Source organism: Pieris napi, chromosome W, assembly GCF_905475465.1.
Source record: "Pieris napi chromosome W, ilPieNapi1.2, whole genome shotgun sequence".
NCBI classification, from domain to species: domain Eukaryota; kingdom Metazoa; phylum Arthropoda; class Insecta; order Lepidoptera; family Pieridae; genus Pieris; species Pieris napi.
In genome coordinates this window covers 1,221,766-1,242,547 of record NC_062258.1, presented here as the reverse complement: position 1 = coordinate 1,242,547, position 20,782 = coordinate 1,221,766, and the positions used below count along the sequence as shown (strand labels likewise).

General features: G+C 34.9%; 2 protein-coding genes and 1 pseudogene across 2 annotated transcripts; 1 reads left to right on the top strand and 2 right to left on the bottom strand.

The window, feature by feature from the left end:
- LOC125062089 overlaps positions 1–20,782 on the bottom strand; it is a 302,676-nt pseudogene that overhangs the window by 224,325 nt on the left and 57,569 nt on the right.
- On the top strand, positions 1,119–3,793 carry LOC125062082 (uncharacterized serine-rich protein C215.13-like). The gene is made up of 2 exons (XM_047667682.1): positions 1,119–1,488; positions 2,844–3,793. The coding sequence occupies exons 1-2, from the start codon at positions 1,299–1,301 to the stop codon at positions 3,722–3,724; spliced, it is 1,071 nt and encodes a 356-aa protein (XP_047523638.1). The 5' UTR covers positions 1,119–1,298; the 3' UTR covers positions 3,725–3,793.
- LOC125062081 (protein ALP1-like) lies at positions 1,490–4,247 on the bottom strand. Its single transcript, XM_047667681.1, has 2 exons — positions 3,816–4,247; positions 1,490–2,717 (listed from the first exon to the last, which is right to left on the bottom strand). The coding sequence occupies exons 1-2, from the start codon at positions 4,094–4,096 to the stop codon at positions 1,841–1,843; spliced, it is 1,158 nt and encodes a 385-aa protein (XP_047523637.1). The 5' UTR covers positions 4,097–4,247; the 3' UTR covers positions 1,490–1,840.

Below are 20,782 nucleotides of genomic sequence, written 5' to 3'. Positions count from 1 at the left end.
ACAAAACAAACACTTAGACAGTACAAAAAGCCAAAACAGATTACATAGATAAACAATATTATATACGAAAAATGAAACAAATAAGCGCATCAATAGACAAAACTATATACAGAAAACTGAAATTTAATATTTAAAACAATAAATAATACTAAATACAACCTAAACAAAATTAGTCTTCCCGCCTCTTCAAATATTTTCTCACATGTTCTTTGGTGAGGTGGAAAATATCAATATCCTCATAATTAGTGTCATAGTTAGATAAAACCCGAAGTTTTACTTGACTTAATGTCCCATAACCCCTAGATGGGGCAGATCAGATCCTCAGTGAGCCTCCATCGCGTTCTTGAGCCTCGTATTCCACTTGGCTCCAAGTTTTTCCAGCTTTGGATGCCCACGCTTTCGCTTTCATTGCAGGTTCCAATCGCCAGCTTGGGGATATGATACTCTTCCGAGTATATGGCCTATACATTTCCACTTGCGTCGCTTGATCTGCTGGATAATCGGGGTTTCTCGGCTCTCAAAGTTGCTCGTTAGATATCGTTTAGATCCAGTAGACACCCAGAATACGAAAAAAAATGGGTGCGTGTACTTATGTACGCGCGTAAAGAAGTATATATAAAAATAGTTTTTGATTGCATGCAAATAATTAATAACAATTAAAAAATAATCAAAGACTGGAAAAGGAGTCATTATAGTTAATAAAGTTCAGTTTACATTTGAAAAATTAAATAAATAAATATTTATTATTATTCTGTTACATTAAGTGTAACATAAATTCTATTATTATTCGAATGTTGTTTTTAAATTATGTCCAATGTAGTAGCATCTTCCGTGGGCAACTTCATTCTGTTAATTTTGTGTCACGGTGCGCGCGCATCGTAAAATTTCACTCTCATCAATTTTTTATAACGCGCCTAAAGAAGTATAACTTCAAAAAGACAGCGGTTGACGAAGACTTGGAACCGGTGCGAGATGCCTTACTTATGCTTTAAGTAAATCAATGGCGCTACAACCTTTTTAGGCCTGGGCCTCAAATTTCTGAATCTGATTCATCAGCCTTCCTCCTGTGCCTGACACACGCCGACGACTTTTTAGGTCTAAGTGTGGTTTTACAGTGACGCTTTCGCCAGCGCAGTTGGTAAGCGTCGCGGGCCACGAGCTTTGCGTCTCATGGATCATTACATAGTCACGCGGATGGCCCGCGTTGACGGCAATTCAGCCGCGCTTTTCAACCGCGTGCGGGCGAGGAGTCATTGTGTTCAGTGTGCGTTGCACAGTCTCGCCGGTCGGACGCGCGCATGCGTACCGTCGTCGCCAAAATGAATGCGAATTATATCGATACGGGTCGATTGATTGAAGAAGTTCGCTTTCGACCGTTGCTGTGGGATCCATCGAACGAATTATACAAAAACAAAGACGCAAAAAATAAGGCTTGGGAAGAAGTTGGAGAAGCAATCTTTGGAGAAAATTACATAAAGAAAGACAAAGGTATGTTTATAAAATTTGTATTTTTATCAATTACATTTATAATATAAAATTTATATTATGTTGGTATAAAAGTCGTCGTTAAACATATGTAGGGTAAGATTTCAATCGATATGTAGGGTAAGATAAGGTAAATTGATCAATTTTACTTGTTGGAGCACTATCTTTATGGATTTAAAAATAAGATTGTGGATTTTTGATGATTTGAACACTCTTCAACGGTTTACTTGCAGAAAAAACACATTAGATTAGTCATAAATGACTATGAATCATCACTATAGTCTATACTTGAAAGGACGACAATGAATTCAATTCCACTAATAAGTTCTTTCAAATAGGTACTAGGTAGGTACCTCTAGAATATTTGTCTGTCTTGCCACGAAACACTGCCAGCAGGCGATATAAAGTAATCGGCAAACACTTCGCGTAGTGTGTTTCCTGTTCTAGAAACTGGCTGAAGATTCATGTCAATCAAACCACTAATGCTTAATAAGTCATTTCCATTGTAGCCGTCTCGCACTCTGATAAAATTGTGTAATACGCAACAAGCTTTAACTATAGTTTTTGCGTTGGAGAAGCTCACGTTCATTGGAGTGTGAAACACTCTAAACTTGTTTGATAATATTCCAAATGTACATTCTATGTACCTTCTGGCACGACTTAGACGGTAATTGAATATCTTCTGTTTGTGGCTCATATCATTTCGAAGATAAGGTTTCATCACATAGTTCGATATGCCAAATGCACCATCACCAATTATTATATGAGGTGCCACAATATTAGATCCTTGCAGGTACTTTGGAGCCGGTAACCTTAAATTATTTCTTTCTAACTGTTGAAATAGTACACTGTTTTGGAATATGGTGGAATCAGAGTTTTTCCCACAAGAACCAATGTTGACATAAGTAAAGCAATAGTTGGCATCGCACATTGCCAGAAGGACAATAGAATAAAAATGTTTGTAATTGTAAAACATTGACCCTCCACCTGCGGGATTAACTATGCGTATATGTTTACCATCTATTGCCCCACAACAGTTAGGAAAGTTTGCATACATCTCAAACTCTGCACTAATACGTTGCCACATTTGCGTTGTCGGTTGAGGAATGCATTCTTCGCGTAGTTTTTCCCATATCTCACAGCAAACTTCCTTGACGATTTTGCTTATAGTAGTAACGCCCATTCTGTATGTGACATGTAGATCGGAGTAAGTGTTCCCAGTAGCTAAGAATCTGAAAAAAATATATATAATTATTAGAACTAGTAGAAAGTTCCAAGTAGGAAAGGATTCATAAAAAGTACAAGTGAGAAGGCGTGATACACAAAATATTATTTTTGCCAATTTTTTTTTGTTTCAGATAAGCTTTTACGTCAAAGATGGAAATCTGCAAGAGATGGATATTTCAAAACCAAAGCTAATATGAAAAAAGCACCATCTGGTAGCGGGGCAAAAACCGTTACAAAATACATTTATTTCAAAGAATTAAACTTTCTTGATCGTGTCACTGAAAACGAAGTTTCAGAATCTATGTACAACATTAATGAACAATCAAGTTCATCTGAAACAATAGCTCACGTAGTAAATAACGACGAAATTTCTGGCTCTTCTCAAAACAGTTCTACTCCGGTGGCTGACCAAGATAAACCAACATGGACTCGGAAGAGGAAACATGAACGGGTACAAGAGAACTCCGCGTTTGAGAAAAAGTTGGTAGATTTGTTAGACAAAAATATGCCAGACATAAGCTCTGACGATTTGTCATTTTTTAATTCTCTAGGTCCAATACTAAAATCTTTTAACAGTTATAAAAAACTATTATTTCGTGCCAAAGTATTGCAAATCGCCATGGATCTCTCCGCGCCAACTTCAAGTGGCACTACGTCGACGTCCAACATCTTGTCACCAGAACATAACTCAAATTCTACTACAACATCAACAACCAATCATTCTAATGATACTACTACGCAACGAGGTTATCAATCAGCAAGTCAATATTACACCGTCATGTCACCAGAAAATGATTCTAATTCTTCTGTAATGTGTGCAACCAATTCATCATATTTTTCAAACCAAACGCTACCAGTCAACGAATCAATGTCTAGTACCACCACTCAGCAAGGCTATCAAACAGCAAATCAATATGATCCTCATTCAACAGTCAATAATTCTGTTCAGCAAAGCTGTGAAGAAATACAGCACTTTCCAAATATTGCATCAGAAAACGACAATTTCTATTAATTACATTTCAACGAGTTTTGTTTTTTTGATTGTTTAAATTTGTAAATAAAGTAATTACTAAAAATTAAATAGTATTTTTCATGCCACTTACCTTAAGGTAATCGCCAACTTTTCAACTGGTTCTATAGGTGCTCGACGTAAACTTGATCTTTTTAAATTATGTTCTATCTTGCAGAGTAATTCATCAAATGTTGTTATAGACAGACGAAAATGTTTAAAGAACTTGTCACTATGTTCTCTTAAATCCGCAAACGATGTAGAGAACGCGCCTCTCAGCAATCTAGTGGCATTGTAAGGATGTACTTGTATACGTCGTCGTCGTTGCCTTTTTTTCCATAAGTAATATAGTATAATAAATACGAGAAGTCTCATCACGACTGTATGAGCCGGCAAACCGATCACGACTGTACGAGGCGGCTAACCGCGCGACTAGCTTTAAAACTAGTTTTATAGTTTCGAGCGGGTCATCCGCGCGCTTACCACCCGCGCGGACAGAAGCGTCACTGTAAAACCACACTAAGGCAAGTTCGAGCGTTCGAGCGAATGTTAAATGCGCACATAGAAAGAAAGTCCATTGGTGTATAGCCGGGGATCGAATCTACGACCTCAGGGATGAGAGTCGGACGCTGAAGCCATTAGGCCACACTGCTCATGTTTTAACAGATTTAAAAATCTTCTAAATATGAATCCGCGCCATCTAGTGAAAAAATACTGAATCAAACAAACTATTTATGTTTATTAGTAATCATAACAATCAAGTATACAGTATTTACAATTTCTCAACCTACAAAGTGTCTTTTTAGGGGCCTCATAGCGGTCTTATTAATTGGCAGCTAGGTGAGGGGTACCGGGTTCGATTCCCGGTTCGAGGGCAAGGTTTAATTTAATTTAAATTTATTCTCGGCCTTTGGGAGGGTTGTGCGGTACCGGGCGAGTGCCTAAACCGTACATGGAGAACACGGTCGAAGTTCTAAGGCAAGCAGTGAGTATGCTACCTAAGAAAGGAGACTGTGAAGGTTTAGAACGTAGCAATACGTTCTAGGCCGAGGATGGCAATTACATAAATATATATAATATAAAAATCTTATACTTACGGTATGAGGCCCCTAAGACGTATTTAATAATTTTTATTGTTTTTTTTTCCTTTTGTAAATGTTTTAACCTTTTTGTATACTCGTATATGTATTCCATCTTTGGTTCAATTGTTTTCTTGTTATAAATCAATCTTCTGTTATATGTTCGTACTCCTTCTGGCTGGACCGATTTTGATAAAATTATTGTGAAATGAATTCGATTGTTTTAGATTTTTTGGTGTTTCTTTCTATATAAGCATTTGACATTAGACATGAAAACATCGTGAGGGAACCTACGACCTCAGGGATGAGAATCTATAATTTAAAATGTAGGGAATCTCTGAGAGATAAATTCAAGGAAATTAATATACTTACCTTGCAATATATTTATGAAAATATTATGTTATGTATACCAAAATAGTGATAAATTTACTAGAATAGAACATACGCACAATGTTAATACTCGGAACAAACGCAGGCTGCAATTTCCCCGTACTAGACTATCTAAAGTTAGTAATTCTTTTTTGGGAAAAGGGATACTCTTCTTTAATAAAATTCCAGACACTCTTTTATCTCTGCCTTTTATTAAGTTTAATAAAAGTATTAAAGAAAATCTGTGTAAAAAGGCTTACTATAAAGTCAACGATTCTCTAGTTGATAAAAGGGCCTGGGACTAGTGCTAGACAGGCTACTTCTAATTAATTTGCGATATTTGTTTTAAAATAAGTGTTGTTTGATAATTTGCTATTTTAAAATAGTACCGAGAGCTTTTACGCCGGCTTTTCCTCTCGGCCTACACCCTCTGTCTTCTTTGCCGATGAGTAGGGATTAATAATTGAATCTATGTTAATAATAAAATAAGTCTTAATCAAATAAAAGTAAAATATATTAAACCTAGCTATCATGTAACGTCCAACCAATCACTCAACAGATTAAGGGACAGTGTTGCCAACCAACAAAAAGAAATTTCCGGCCGGATAAACAAGAAAATAGTTATAGATAAACGACAAAGAACCAGCGCCCTTCTGACGTTCATAATTTTTGTATTGTCAGCCGATATTTAACGCATTATTCACAGATTATAAATCCCACGAAGCGTGGCGATAACGGCAAAATGGCGTCTTGACAGCTACGCCGATACTTTTACGCGGGAAATGTCATTTTCGCTATTGAAATGTTTTCATTTGTTTCGTGTTCAATTTACAATGGTTTTACAATTTGATAACATTAATAAACCTTTTTAGGTGTGGGCTTCAGATTTCTGTATCTGTTTCACGTCAATATAATAGGCAAGTAGGTGATCAGCCTTTTGCGACTCACGCCTTCGATTTTTTGGGTCTAAGGCAAGCCGGTTTCCTCACGATGTTTTCGTAGTACGAGCCAATGTTAAATGCGTCCATAGACTGAATATACATTGATGCACAGCCGGGTATCAAGTCTGCGACGTCAGGGATGAAGTCACTAGGCAAACACTGTTCATATAACCAAGAAATTGAACCACCTCGACGTCCGCCGTTCCACAACTGAGCGTTTTTAGGCAGTTTTTGCCGCGCACCACCACTATGTGGAACCGGCTGCCCACTGAAGTATTTTCGAACCAATTCGACTTAGGGTCCTTCAAGAAAAGAGCGTACCAATTCTTAAAAGGCCGGCAACGCACTCGCAAGCCCTCTGGCATTGAGTGTCCATGGGCGGCGGTATCACTTAACATCAGGTGAGCCTCCTGCACGTTGTCCCCCCGTTCTATAAAAAAATCGGTTGTCTGTAAAGTCGGTTTACTGACGATAGTTGAACGTGACAACGTCATAAAAAATATTGATGGGATGGTTGCATTTTTTCAAAAAAAAAATTATTTGTTTGATAGGCATTTTGTATGGATATAGAGAAAGAGGTAAATGGAAATCACAATTGATCAAGTTACATTTATTTGTACCCATAAATACAATTATGTCAATTTTAAATGGAACGCCTCAGAGCGAGGTAACGCCTCAGAGTGAGGTAACGCCTCAGAGCGAGGTAACGCCTCAGAGCGAGGTAACGCCGCATGTTTTTTCGTGCGTGCAGCCGGCTCCATCGAATTATAAGACGTTGTCACGTCAAAAAAAATCTTATTTATTAAATAACAGTTTTAGTTCTTTCATCAAGTTAAATTTCTCTCATCCCTGAGGTCGTAGGTTCGTACCAGCTATGCACCAACTTTCTATGTGCGCTTTTAACTCGTTCTTCAATGAAAAACATCATGAGAACCATAGACCTTAGAGACGGGGTGTGTCAGAAGCCTGATCAACTTGCCTATTAAGAAACTGATGCAGAAATTTTACCAGTCTTAAAAGGCTAAACTATAGAACTGGAAGAAATGTCCTCCTTTTTCTGGACTTCTTCTTTCTGCCTTACAGGAGGCAAACGGGCAGGATGCTCATCTGATGTTAAGTAGACCGCACATGAACACTCACATTGCCAGAAGGCTCGCAAGTTCGTTGCCGGAAGAATTGGTACGCGCTTTTCTTTTGTTTAAAGAGAGAGTATACTCCTCCCTCAAAGGCTGGCAAACCACCCACTAATATGGGTGTCCATAGACTGCGATAGCTACCCTTTTTGGGCGTCCAAAAGGTTCGTTTCAAAAAAAAGGAAGCGCCGTTGTTTTTTTTAACACTATTAAATTCTAGAATTTTTGAAGTGAAACTTCTATATCGACGGGAGAAATTTTGTAGCAAATCGTCACATTTTTCGGTTACGCGCCATCTTTTTCTTGCCCCTACCACGGTTGATCCGAAGAGATTCGAAGCCATTAATAACAAAAATATATAATAACGATAACAATGATAGTAATAATTCTATTACAACTAATGATATTCTGTAATAATCTTAGTAGTAATAAGGTAAAATGAAATAATTGTATTTGTATTCATGTCTATGATAATAAAAGCCTTTTTTTAAACTTTATCTAAGTTAACTTTATTTAACCAATTTCTGTAAAGTTGCATATAGTAGATCATTTTTCGTAAAATAAGGTCATAAAGAAGTTTCACTTCTTACGTGTGTACACTAGTACACGCATACATTTTTTTTAACACTATTAACAAATTCTATATTTTTTTTTGTAACAAAAAACAAGAGACAGTATCGTACAAAAATCGTCTACAATATTAATCTTTCTCCCCTATTTGAGATGAGAACACCTGTTTAGTGTATAGTCTATAGTTTCCACGCCATTACCCGCTCATTGAGCCGCGCGTTTGAACAAACATTTACCGCAAATGTCAAGATGTCGCGTCAACTGTCATGTATATAAAGAGCGTTGTCTACGGTTTTCTCTTTTAGTGTAAATTAACGAGCGAGAATTGTTTTTTTTTATCTTATAAAACGGGGGGCAAACGGGCAGGAGGCTCACCTGATGTTAAGTGATACCGCCCACGGACACTCAATGCCAGAGGGCTCGCGAGTGCGTTACCGGCCTTTTAAGAATTGGTACGCTCTTTTCGCCAATGACTTATTTATCCAAAGCTGTGTATTCGTGTTAGTGGGCTGATAAATTTAAAAAAAAGCATTGTTTAGCAAAAAATTACTAGTAAAAACTAAATTTGGAAATGTAATAATTTTTGTGACAGTGTTTATTGTTATGTAATTTAAAATACATTGTATCATATTATGCTGTAAAAATGCATATACATAATATATAACTAAGTGTAAAAGAATAATACATATGTTATAATGAATTGTATAGAAATTATTAAATGAATCGGAAGTTTTGCTTGGCTTGAAGTTATTTTCTACCGGTTTTTTATCCAATATTTTTCGATAAGGTATTAGTTTTTTTGTAGATATTAATGTTGTCTATAAAAGTGTAGTACATCACTTTCCTCTATTCTCAATAGTTTCCGCAGCATAGAGATATTTGATTCACACCTTGGGTTACATTATCTAAGTTTCCATACTTTTCCTAACTTTTTTTTCTAATGTATGTATTTCTATTGTATTAGGGATACTGGATTTCAATAGCAAAATCGGTTTTTTATAACGAAATACAATAAACATACATATATTTCACGTCAAGTAGAGGCAAACTAGAGAAACTCTACCAAGACAATATTTGTTTGCGACAAATAAATTAAATTCAAACCTTTTTGGCAAGTAAAAGTTGGAATACGGCAAGTCATAGTAAACTAGAAGTCAAGTAAAGAGCAAACATCAAGACATTTCGTTCTCTTCAAGAGGTGTGAATTCAGTCCCATTGGATTATTATGAACACAGGGAGCATAATCGTACAATTATGACGGGTATTACTGCTAATATTACTATTGTTAGCTTTTATTATTTATTTAATTATTTTCTAAATAATTTATGAAACATATTCTTTTGCTACAAGTGCGCATGTGCAATAATTACTCATTTGACTCGTTCGGTTATTTACGAATTGTTACGATTTTACTCGAATAACTGCCCGAAGTGGGAAGGTCGAGTCAGAGTGGGGACTAGATGATAAAAGAGCTTGTAACACATGCGCACAGGCAATTCCTTTGTTCAAATTGGAGTTTATACATTTTACGTAGGGTCAGTGTGTGAAATATAGTTAATCAAGTCATCATTGGAGTGTTTAATTTCCTACCCTAAGAACTAGATCAACTAGCCCTAACAAATCAGAGGAACGGGATGCCATTGAGGTAAACTGATATGGTATATCATATCCTTGGTGTAAAGGATTAACGCCCACGAGGTATGCGATTTTTTTTTCTCCATTTTGTAACCTAAAGATGTAGGTACTCTTTTTTTTATTACACCTTTAAAGATTTACATTAGTTACATTTGTTATGAAAACTAGCTTACGATTATGAAGTTCTGTATTTTTATTAACGGGAGACTGCTATTGCGTAGAAATGTGGGACTGTGCTATGTTTTAGGTTTTCTAAAGCTTTTACCGACTATAACCTCTCGGCCCTGTCTTGTCGTCTTACTTATATCCATAAAAATCAAAACTTCCCAGCTGAAGTCCTTCATACCTACCTAACAACATAAATGAAAGAAAATGAATCCTATACTAGTGTTCAAAATACATAATTTTGTAATATTTGATGAGGGTGATCCCAAATATTTTTACTCGGCCGATCCTCATATGTATTAGTATTTGTTGAGATTTACTCGAGTTACGTTAGATGTAATTTTATATATACTTTTTGTTAATTATAATTGATAATAGTTACGTCCACTATTTCGAATTTTATAGTAAGTGTTTAGTGCGTGTTTATGAAACCCACTGACAAGGAGACATTATAACGAGGTATGTACTCGGGACTTATTATTTTGGTATGAATTGTGCATCGACGGCCACCGAACCGTTCTCTGGTACCTTTTAATTGTTGTTAAGATTGAATTGTCTGTTTTTTTTTAAAAATCCTGTAAAACATTTTACGTTATTTATTTTAAACCTGTTACATCGGTTTAGTTGGAATAAATTGAATCATTATTATAAGATTCTAGCGGACCGGCCAAGCGTTGCTGTGGCTAAGGTTCTTGTTATGTTACATAGTGGTAGGCTATTCGAGGGAGACGGTAGGAGGGGCACCAGTCATGGGGACCCCCATGCTTTGTTGGTGGTTATGCCATTGAATTGTAGCTTATGTGAAGCGTTGGTACTTTCAACACAGCGCCATCTGTTACAGTAGTGACTATCAAATAATTAACAAATAATTTGCAATAAAATAATATTACGGGTATAAATTGAGATGTGAGCTGTCCTATCTTTTAAGTTGGATCGAGCTGCACACGGTATGCAAAATATTTGATATCGGTTCGGTAGTTAGAAGTCCATAGTGGACGAACAACGTGACACGTAATTTATATATTAAGATTTACGACAGATTACAGAAGTAATTTATTTTAATTTTTTCTAATATGTTTACCATTTTTGAAATTATTAGGCAACTTGAATATTATAATAAGATAGTCAAGTCGGTTTAATTTTATAAGATTTTTACAGAATTAATTTTTTATATATTTAATAGCATTTTTAGTTCAGTTAGTTTTATATTAAGGTATTTACAGAAGTAATAAATTTTACAATAATTTTCGCCATTTATCGTAGAAGGTCAGTTTAATATCATATTATGACTTTGTTATACGAAAATTCAATTGAAACGTATTGTTTGAAGTATAGTATATTTTATTGGTAATTAAAGCTTAAATGTTTTATATATATAATCAATACAAACAGTTTTCTTTAAACTATCTTAAATATATGTATTAATAGAAATTTATTTTGATTTTATAGAGTGTCTTTGTTACTTTGAAACGACGCCAATCCTTATAGATTAAGATGGCTGGAGTAGTAAAGTACAATGTTTTTCTTTTGTGTAACGATTGTTTCCAGTATAACTAGACACAATAAGCATCCAGGGTTTTAGTCCTGAGTTACGAAGTCGATTTAGGGACGAGGCATATAGAAGTCGAACCTTATGGTTATTTCAGTGGTGAGACTAAAGCAGCTTGCTTTCCAATGCAGTAGGAGCAGGCTATAGGGCAGTCGTAAGTTAAGCTTACCACGAAGCCGCAGCAGATCGAGTGGCTACGCAGGCGTTGCCTCATAGCACTACAAAATAAGGTGACGCAAAATAATATCGATGTACGGTCTAAATGATAGATATATACGTATATCTCACGAAAAGGCTACAAATTTAAGTCCGTGGCGAGACAATTAGCAGATCGTTAGTCCAAACATAGAACATATTTCTTAAAATCGATTGGACAAATGTAGCGTTACTTCAAAGAAAGATTCAGAACATAGTTGATGTCTAGAATCTCAAGAGGAAAACGAAAATGTTTTGAGTGTCATATGATGAGTTTAACATTGATTGTCTTTCAGTTTCATGGGTATTGAAGTAGTAATAAAATGCTTAGGTCTATTTTTTCTTACCTCTACCTTTCGTTTATACCGCAGGTATTAATAGTTATGAATTTGATGTTGATTGCTTAATGCGATATGGTGATAATGGCAGCCGACATTGGCGCCATTTGGCGCTTTGACATGGTGAAATGAATTTAATAATAATGATAACAGTGAAATCACTATTACTGTTGAATAGTCGTTAATTTGTTAATATATTAATGATTAACGTTAATAAGGAAATGGAATGAAAATATAGATACTTATTTGTTGAGGGATTCTTCAAATAATTTTTAGGGATTGGTTTTAAAACATGTACAGAAATTAAGATAAAGCTAAGCGACAATTATATTACCCGTAATACGGCCTTACAGAGTATCAAACTGGGAACGGTAAAATAAAAAACCAGAACTGAAGGACTGGTAATTTGTGCACTGTCCTAGGCTGTGCATTTTTCCCGTTAAAATATAATTGATTTTGCTTTGATTTTTCTAGATCTTAATATGAGAACAACAAACGAGTCCTCTACCGCGAATCGATAATAATCAATTGGATAATATTTCAGTCATGGGTGTTGTATTACACTGGGCCTCGCATCTGGGTACTATTAGATAGGTGATGGTATTTCTGGTCTTAGGTGAGAGCAAGGGTTGCAAAGATGATAAAGATGACCTGGTAAGATGACTCAATAGGACAACGACACAGTAAGACTGTATATTTAGAGGTATTAATATTATTATATTTTTTTGCTGCTTAGAGATTTAAAATATATAAGAAGCAAGCATTCGCAAGTTTAGGTTTTAAGGAGGAATTAGTAATCCTCCCTTAGTTAATTTTACATGCATCATGTTAAATGAGAGCATTCAAAGTTGGCATTGCTGATAAAGAAGTTTGATTAACTTCAAATGAGTAAGACTCTGCTGAATGTTAACATACGGCAGAGCCTAGTCCTTCATGACATTTCTTTTGCGGTATTTCTCTTTGGGTATATTACAAAGGGTTGCTTTTTGATACAGCATAAAACAGAATTGATTAAATGTTGTAATGAAATTTAATAATGTAAGAAAATTATTGTATCATCTTGATCGGTTACCAATGAGGTTGTATTTGACAAAGTAATGTCAAATTATTTGATAAAGTAATTTCACATTTAATTCATATCAATTGTTTATCAATTGAAGTGATAGTATCCCAATAAAAGCGATGGCTTAATATAATAAGTAAGTTTTGAGTGCGTTGAAATATGTTGATGAAAAATAATACTCAGAACAAGTAGGGTTGTAGTAGTAGTAGTTCAAGTAATTGTTGTACTTACGATAAGTATTTTTTTCTGAAGTGAAGCGCATCAGGGTAAAATTTTTACAAAACTGCACGAAAATGTGCAGCGTTTTTGTCAAAGAAAAGAGGGAGAGAGCGATTGAGACTTGAACACTTGATGATGTTTTTAATACATATCAATATCATTAGTATTTTATATGGAAATAAATTACCATTTTTATTTATTTTTTGTTGGTTTTGACCTTTTTGCTAAGACCCAGTTGGCTATTTTATAAAATGTGAACATTAGTTAGCAATTATGATAGTAATTTCTTATATTATTTAACTAATTTTAGCTCTGGTTTTTAATTAGCCTTGGTATCATTTAATAATATAGAAAGACTGGGAAAATTAAATTATGGGATTTGGACAGCTTACTTACTCAAAATTTAATTTACAAAGAAGTTTCACTTTTGACATGTGTACTTTGTACTCACGCACTATTTATTCGTATAATTGACACAGACTAGAATATTTGTTTATTTATTTAGTTATTGAGCTTGCGACATCACACACAGTACTAAATCTACTAATTATTTTACAAAATCTTACATCTTAAATGTGTGACAGTTAATGTAAACATAAGTTTACAAAAAAAAATATATATATAAAGTATAAAGTACAATTAAAACATATACGAATATTAATTTCACATGATAAATTCACTATTGTAAATATAAAGAGATCACAATGGACTTAGTTTGGTAAAACTTTATTGTAATCTTAAAGAGATCACAGTAGTTTTAGTTATGTTGGACTTTATTGTGAATATAAAGATATCTCAAAGAATTTAGTTATGTAAACTATATTGTGAATATGGGTAGTTTACATAGGTAACTAAATCTAATATCACAATGCATTTAGTTATGTAAACTTTATTTTGAAAATGAAAATATCACAATAGATATAGTTATATAAACTTTATTGTGAATATTAAGAGATCACAATAGATATAGTAATGTAAACTTTATTGTAAATATAAAGAGATCACAATAGATTTAGTTATATAAACTTTATTGTGAATATTAAGAGATCACAATGCATTTAGTTATTGTTAACTTAAAGATATAAAACAGGTTTACTTATGTAAACTTTATTGTGAATTTAAAGAGATCACAATGCATTTAGTTATGTAAACTTTATTGTAAATATAAAGAGATCACAATACATTTAGTTATGTAAACTTTATTTTAAATATAAAGAGATAAAACAGATTTACTTATGTAAACTTTAATGTGAATTTAAAGAGATCACAATGCATTTAGTTATGTAAACTTAATTGTGAATATAAAGAGATCATAATACATTTAGTTATGTAAACTTTATTTTAAATGTAAAGAGATAAAACAGATTTAGTTATGTAAACTTCATTTTAAATATAAAGAGATAAAACAGATTTAGTTATGTAAAATATGTTGTGAATATAAAGAGATCTCAAAAGATTTAGTTATGTATGTATGTAAGACTATTGTGAATTTAAAGAGGTCACAGTAGGTTTGGATATGTAAGACTATTGTGAATGTGAAGAGGTCACAGTAGATTTGGATATGTAAGACTATTGTGAATATGAAGAGGTCACAGTAGATTTGGATATGTAGGACTATTGTGAATGTAAAGAGGTCACAGTAGATTTGGATATGTAAGACTATTGTGAATGTGAAGAGGTCACAGTAGATTTGGATATGTAAGACTATTGTTAATTATTGATGACTTGATATTTAAAAAGAGTACCGAGAGTTTTTTACGCCGGCTTTTTCTCTCGGCCTACACCCCATGTCTTCTTTGCCGATGAATAGGGATTTCTACCGATACATATTTAATGACGTGAAATAGGTGATACCTGTATATTTTATTCCATTATAAATATACATAAACAATGTGTGAGATCAAAATGAATTAAGGTTCAATTTAACTAAAGAGATGTAATTCAAGAATGAAAGTTAAAAGATACATAGAATTAATTTTGTTTCTGTTTGGAGTTGTAATTTACAAAGCATTGTTTTTGTTTTTTTTCTTTTTTGCGAGACGCAAACATTGTCAGGAAAGGCCGACTGTTAGCTTTTATTATTTATTTAATTATATTCTAAATAATTTATGAAACATATTCTTTTGCTACAAGTGCGCATGTGCAATAATTACTCATTTGACTCGTTCGGTTATTTACGAATTGTTACGATTTTACTCGAATAACTGCCCGAAGTGGGAAGGTCGAGTCAGAGTGGGGACTAGATGATAAAAGAGCTTGTAACACATGCGCACAGGCAATTCCTTTGTTCAAATTGGAGTTTATACATTTTACGTAGGGTCAGTGTGTGAAATATAGTTAATCAAGTCATCATTGGAGTGTTTAATTTCCTACCCTAAGAACTAGATCAACTAGCCCTAACACTATGATGCTAGGGCAGTGTTGGCCTAGTGGCTTCAGCGTGCGACTCTCATCCCTGAGGTCGTAAGTTCGATTTCCGGCTGTACACCAATGGACTTTCTTCCTATGTGCGTATTTAACATTCGCTCGAACGGTGAAGGAAAACATTGTGAGTATATCGGCTGGCCCTTAGATGAGTCTAAGGGCCAGCCGATATAATAGTCGACGGCGTGTGTCAGGCACAGGAGGATGATCACCTATTTGCCTATTCATGGACAAATGACCTCGAAACAGATTCGGAAATCTGAGGCCAGACCTAAAGAGGTTGTAGCGCCACTGATTTATTTTTGATTTCTGTGATACTATAGCTATATATATTCATAACTAAATCATCCAATTGCACTCTGCTTACCGTTTAGTTTTTATACAACCTTATATGTATATTATATAAATAAATTCGTTAAGGATTTTTTGAGATTTTTTTTAACAAGTAAGTCTAGACTTATAAATATCTGACAGTTATTGGCAGTAGTATAATAGTACTTTCCTACTAACTAAGTATGTGCCCAGAGCGTTTCATAATAGCCTGAAAGATGAATGATGACTTTATTTAAAACAGTGTAATCAATAAGTTGATTATACTGTAAAGTTTGCCTTAATTGTGTTGTTCTTTGGTTATTAACGTACGACAAACGTGACCTTGAAAAAAGAGTTTTAATTCCCAATTCATGAAAGAATAAAGTATGAAATTGACTGGATCAATTTTATTCATTTGTTTATTATTTTAATTTAAACATATGATTATAGGAACTGCGATCGCATTAGAATTGTACGATTTTAGCAGCTGTCTTGTTCGTAATAGGGTACCTTGGGAAATTATTCCTCATGAGACGCCCCGGGGAAAATAGCCTCGTAAAACAAAAAGTTGTTAACTTTGAAATTTTAATAGCGGCACAAATTATAGGTTGGATGTGAGGCTCGACTGACACGCGTCAAATAAAGATAGTTTTAAAATGGTCTACAATTATTTTTCATATCTATTGTATTGTTATTGGAAAATATATTTGTTTTAATTATCCGACTTTAAATGTTTTACAACTGAGACAGAGGCGAGTACGCAGACAAGTCATTATACTAAATATGCTGGAAAATAATGTATTAAAATTAATTTTGTAAGTGGATATGGAAAACAAGAATCATATGAGTCTAATTTTTGTTCTCCAGAATCAGAAGATCGGAAATCAGAGAATCACAGAAGATCAGGGAATTAGTCAGAAAAGGCGAGTTATAGAACCATTAGGAATACTTATCACCCAATAAAGCATAGTCCAGACATAGTCTAGTAATCGGGTACCATATATGTTTTAGGTATAAAAGATGATGTGAAACCCCGATTTTTGAAGCCTTAAATAGACATTTGTCCTTAAACCTAACCGGATATGGAATTGAGGACCTACTAAGCCTCTATTATACCAATGTTCAATCATTCATTCTTTATTCCTTCCCTATTACGTCAGGATTACAGGACATATTACAATAGGGATGCGGAAAAAATCATAGGGGAACAATTCCTTAACTATTGGGCGCCCCTATAAGCCTATGTAATAGAGAAAGTGTAATCTATATATATATATAATGAAAATGGTCTTCGTTTGAGGCTCAATCACGCCTAAATAATAATACTGATCGTATCGACATGAAACTACCACCATTCGATGCGAAATTTTTCCTAGATGGTTTATGGCTATTTATTTTTCGAATTCTAACGTTTTTTTTGCTGTTTTACTTTTATGAAAATTTATACATACGGACTTCACCGCGGATACATTCGGGGAGGCTTCCTAGAACCGTCTGAAGAATCTGTTAAAAACTCGATTTTCGAAATATTTCAATTTTCTTAGCGGGAAGTTAAAAAGAAGAATAATAAAAATATGAAAAAAAATAAAATAATGAAACATAAAATTTTATTTATTTCCTATTTTAATTCGCCCAGCGAAGTTGGCGGGAAACGGCTAGTAAATATCACTACATAGTAATTATAAAACAAAGTCGCTTTCTCTGTCCCTATTTCCCTTTGTACGCTTAAATCTTTGAAACTACACAACGTAATTTGATGCGGTTTTTTTTAATAGATAGAGTGATTCAAGAGAAAGGTTTATATGTATAATAACATCCATTAAATATTGGAGAAGTATTGTTATTTTTGAGGTTTCTAATGTGATGTCGTAAATAATTACATTTTTTCCGCTTACATTGCAAACGCAGGCTAAACCCTACGAGTTTTATCAAAATAATGTTCTAAGTATTGTACACATTGAAAAGGTCTACAGAAAAGTCCATGATGGTATATGTCTATCTCTTATGGATAACCCACAATAACGTTTTTTTGTCATTTACTTTTTACGACAAATAATGGCTAATTTTCGAAGCGATTTTAACCAATACAGCATTAATTCTTAACCAATTAAATACCTTGAAAACATTGTTCATTTAATATAGATCTATATGGCCCTTTACACCGTATGATTTAAGTGAATATTTTCGAAGATATTACAGATTTAAAAATTGCGGGACGTAGCGTTTGCGGCGGTACCGGCAGGCCGCCCGGTGCGGCAAGAGCGTGCCTATAAATAGCGCGTCTGAGGCCTTTGCCCTATAGCACTTTGAATTTAGCAGCGATCGGACGCGTTTATTATAAAAACGTGCTTTTCAGCGCGACAACGTATCAGTAATAAGTATAAGTAAGTTACGATAAATAATTGTATGATAGTAGTTTTAAAATATAAATTATATTCTATTCTAAGGTTAATTTTTAAATCGCACTTATAGTAATTATAAGTACCTACATAAGGTGAGATAATATTAGATTAAATAAAACTATAATTTATGGATTGCAATTTTCTATTAAGATCTTGATTAAAATTTACAGTTAGATCAATTTAATATTAGGGAAATTATTTTCAAAAATCGTGATTTAAGGTGAGATATGTAAGTTCAGAAAAAGTATGACGGTGCCTGTACCGCCGTACGCGCCTATAGCAAACAACACCTGCATCGAGCACGTCACAGCCGGTTCTTCAATTCTCCCCACTCTCCCCACTACTGAGTCTGTCGTTATAAATGGCGGAGCGGGCCTTACGCAGGCAGTCTCGGCTCTGGCGTGGCTCGGTGCACTAGTTGTATCTTGTGAGCTTATCCCTGACTCATATTACTCTAATTACTCTGTGTAAATTAGGAGTGATTAAAATAGAATTATTATTTGAAAATTAAGTGGCATTTTATTGTTTTAAAATGTCTTACCCAAATCCAAGTACTTACTACAACTCTTTTGTTGTTGATGATTGGTGATTATCTTTTGTTTTCAGTCGCACGAATAGCAAATTATTTTTTAAGTACTTTTAATTTAATTAAAATCGTTGTTTAAGTTGAGGTATTTCAGTAAAAAAAAAGAACTGAATAGAATAGGTATCTTTTCTTTTTATGATTGTTGATTATCTTTTGTTTCTAAATGGTAATAATTTTGATATTTTTTACTGCGGCACATACTAATAATATGGCAATTTGTGCATAGGTAATCATACATATAGAACTGAGTAAATTTTGTACAGAAATTATAAAGTCATGTCTGGAAGACGTCGTTCGAACATAGGTTCGAACGTAGTACAGTGAATGCCAGAAGAGTACGTTCAGCAAGAGATGAAGAATCGTCAACGGAACGTGAACGTCGCCTCAGTCAGGCTCGGGATAGATATAGAGCTGAGAGAGAGAGAGAATCTTCAGTAGAGCGTGAGAAACATCATACGATCAAACGAGACTTTTACAAAATATAGCTCAAGATGAGCCACGATTAAACATCGATCAGAAAAAAGTATTCACTGCATTACTATCAACAATTGATAACAATGAAGGGAAATTGTTTTTCCTTGATGCCCCAGGAGGTACAGGAAAAACATTTTTAATCAATCTGCTTTTAAAAAAAGTGAGATCTATCGGAAAAATTGCGTTAGCTGTTGCGTCATCCGGCATTGCCGCTACGCTTTTGGAAGGAGGCCGAACCGCACACTCCACATTCAAGCTCCCGCTGAAAAACGCCACCGATGATAATAACAGAGTCTGTAGTGTTTCTAAACAGAGCAATACAGGAAAATTGATGCGTGACTGCTCATTAATAGTCTGGGACGAAGCTACCATGTCAAACAAGACGTCTGTGGAAGCACTGGATAGGACAATGCGCGATTTGTGCAACAAAAATTCACCTATGGGTGGATGTACAATTCTATTCTCAGGAGATTCCCGTCAAATCCTACCAGTTGTGACTCGAGGAACACGTGCTGACGAAATGTATGCTTGACTAAAAAGATTCAACCTTTGGCCACATGTCAATAAATAAGAGCTTAAAACTAATATGAGGGTTTCGTCATCTTCACGTGAGAACAGGCTATTTCCAGAGATGCTGCTAAAAGTTGGCAATGGAGAGTTAATACAAAGTGAGGGAAGGATTGACCTAGAAAACCTTTGCGTTTTGATAGACAACATCCAATAGTTAGTGAGATAAATAATACACGACGTGTAATATGAATCAAGGTTTATTGGTGACTGACGCACAGCACACTACAATGCTACATTTAGGTATCTCAATGTGTGCGCACGCACACACGCGCTTCACTCATACACTACATAATCTCCACCCTTATTTGACACAACTGTTACTAAAAAAATAAACTTACATAGATCTATTACAGGTAAGCCTATCTTATTGTCTAACAATTATATAAACCAACACCATACTTATTACTAAACATAGGTAAATTATAAATGACTACTAGTAAATCAAAACTTATAATTAGGTGGATAGTTTAATCGACATTGTCGAATACAACGAGGTTGAACCGGTTCAGGGGTAGGTGTTGAAGCCTGAAAGGTACCCGGGCTCTGGTGCTCCCTACTCTCAAAGAATTCATCCTGCCCACCGCTGTTAGGAGAAACGGAAACTGTCGCGGGCGTCATCGGCGTCACTGGCGTCTCGGGGGTTCTCGGTGAATCGCCCCTTGACCTATTGCTTGGACTGGGTTCTCCAGGCTCCGCGGTTGGCGCTTCATCGTGCCCACTTGGCTGTGTCGGAATAGAAGGGCCGATCAATGAACTCCGTATCCGTCTCTTTAGTTGATCGATGTGTTTATGTGTTACCCTGTCTAAAGCATCTACTATCCTATAATCCGTAATACCTATCCTTTCCTCTACTGTTCCCGGCACCCATCTTTCTCTTCCCCCGCCTTGACGTAACCAAACCTCTTCCCCCTTGCCTAGCTGACGTGTCCCCTTCGGCCCCTGGTCCCTTTGGTGACTTTGTGCCTTTTTAACCGCGTCATCCCGGCTCGGTGTGAGTGCATCGAGCTTGGTACGCAGCCTACGACCTACCATCAACA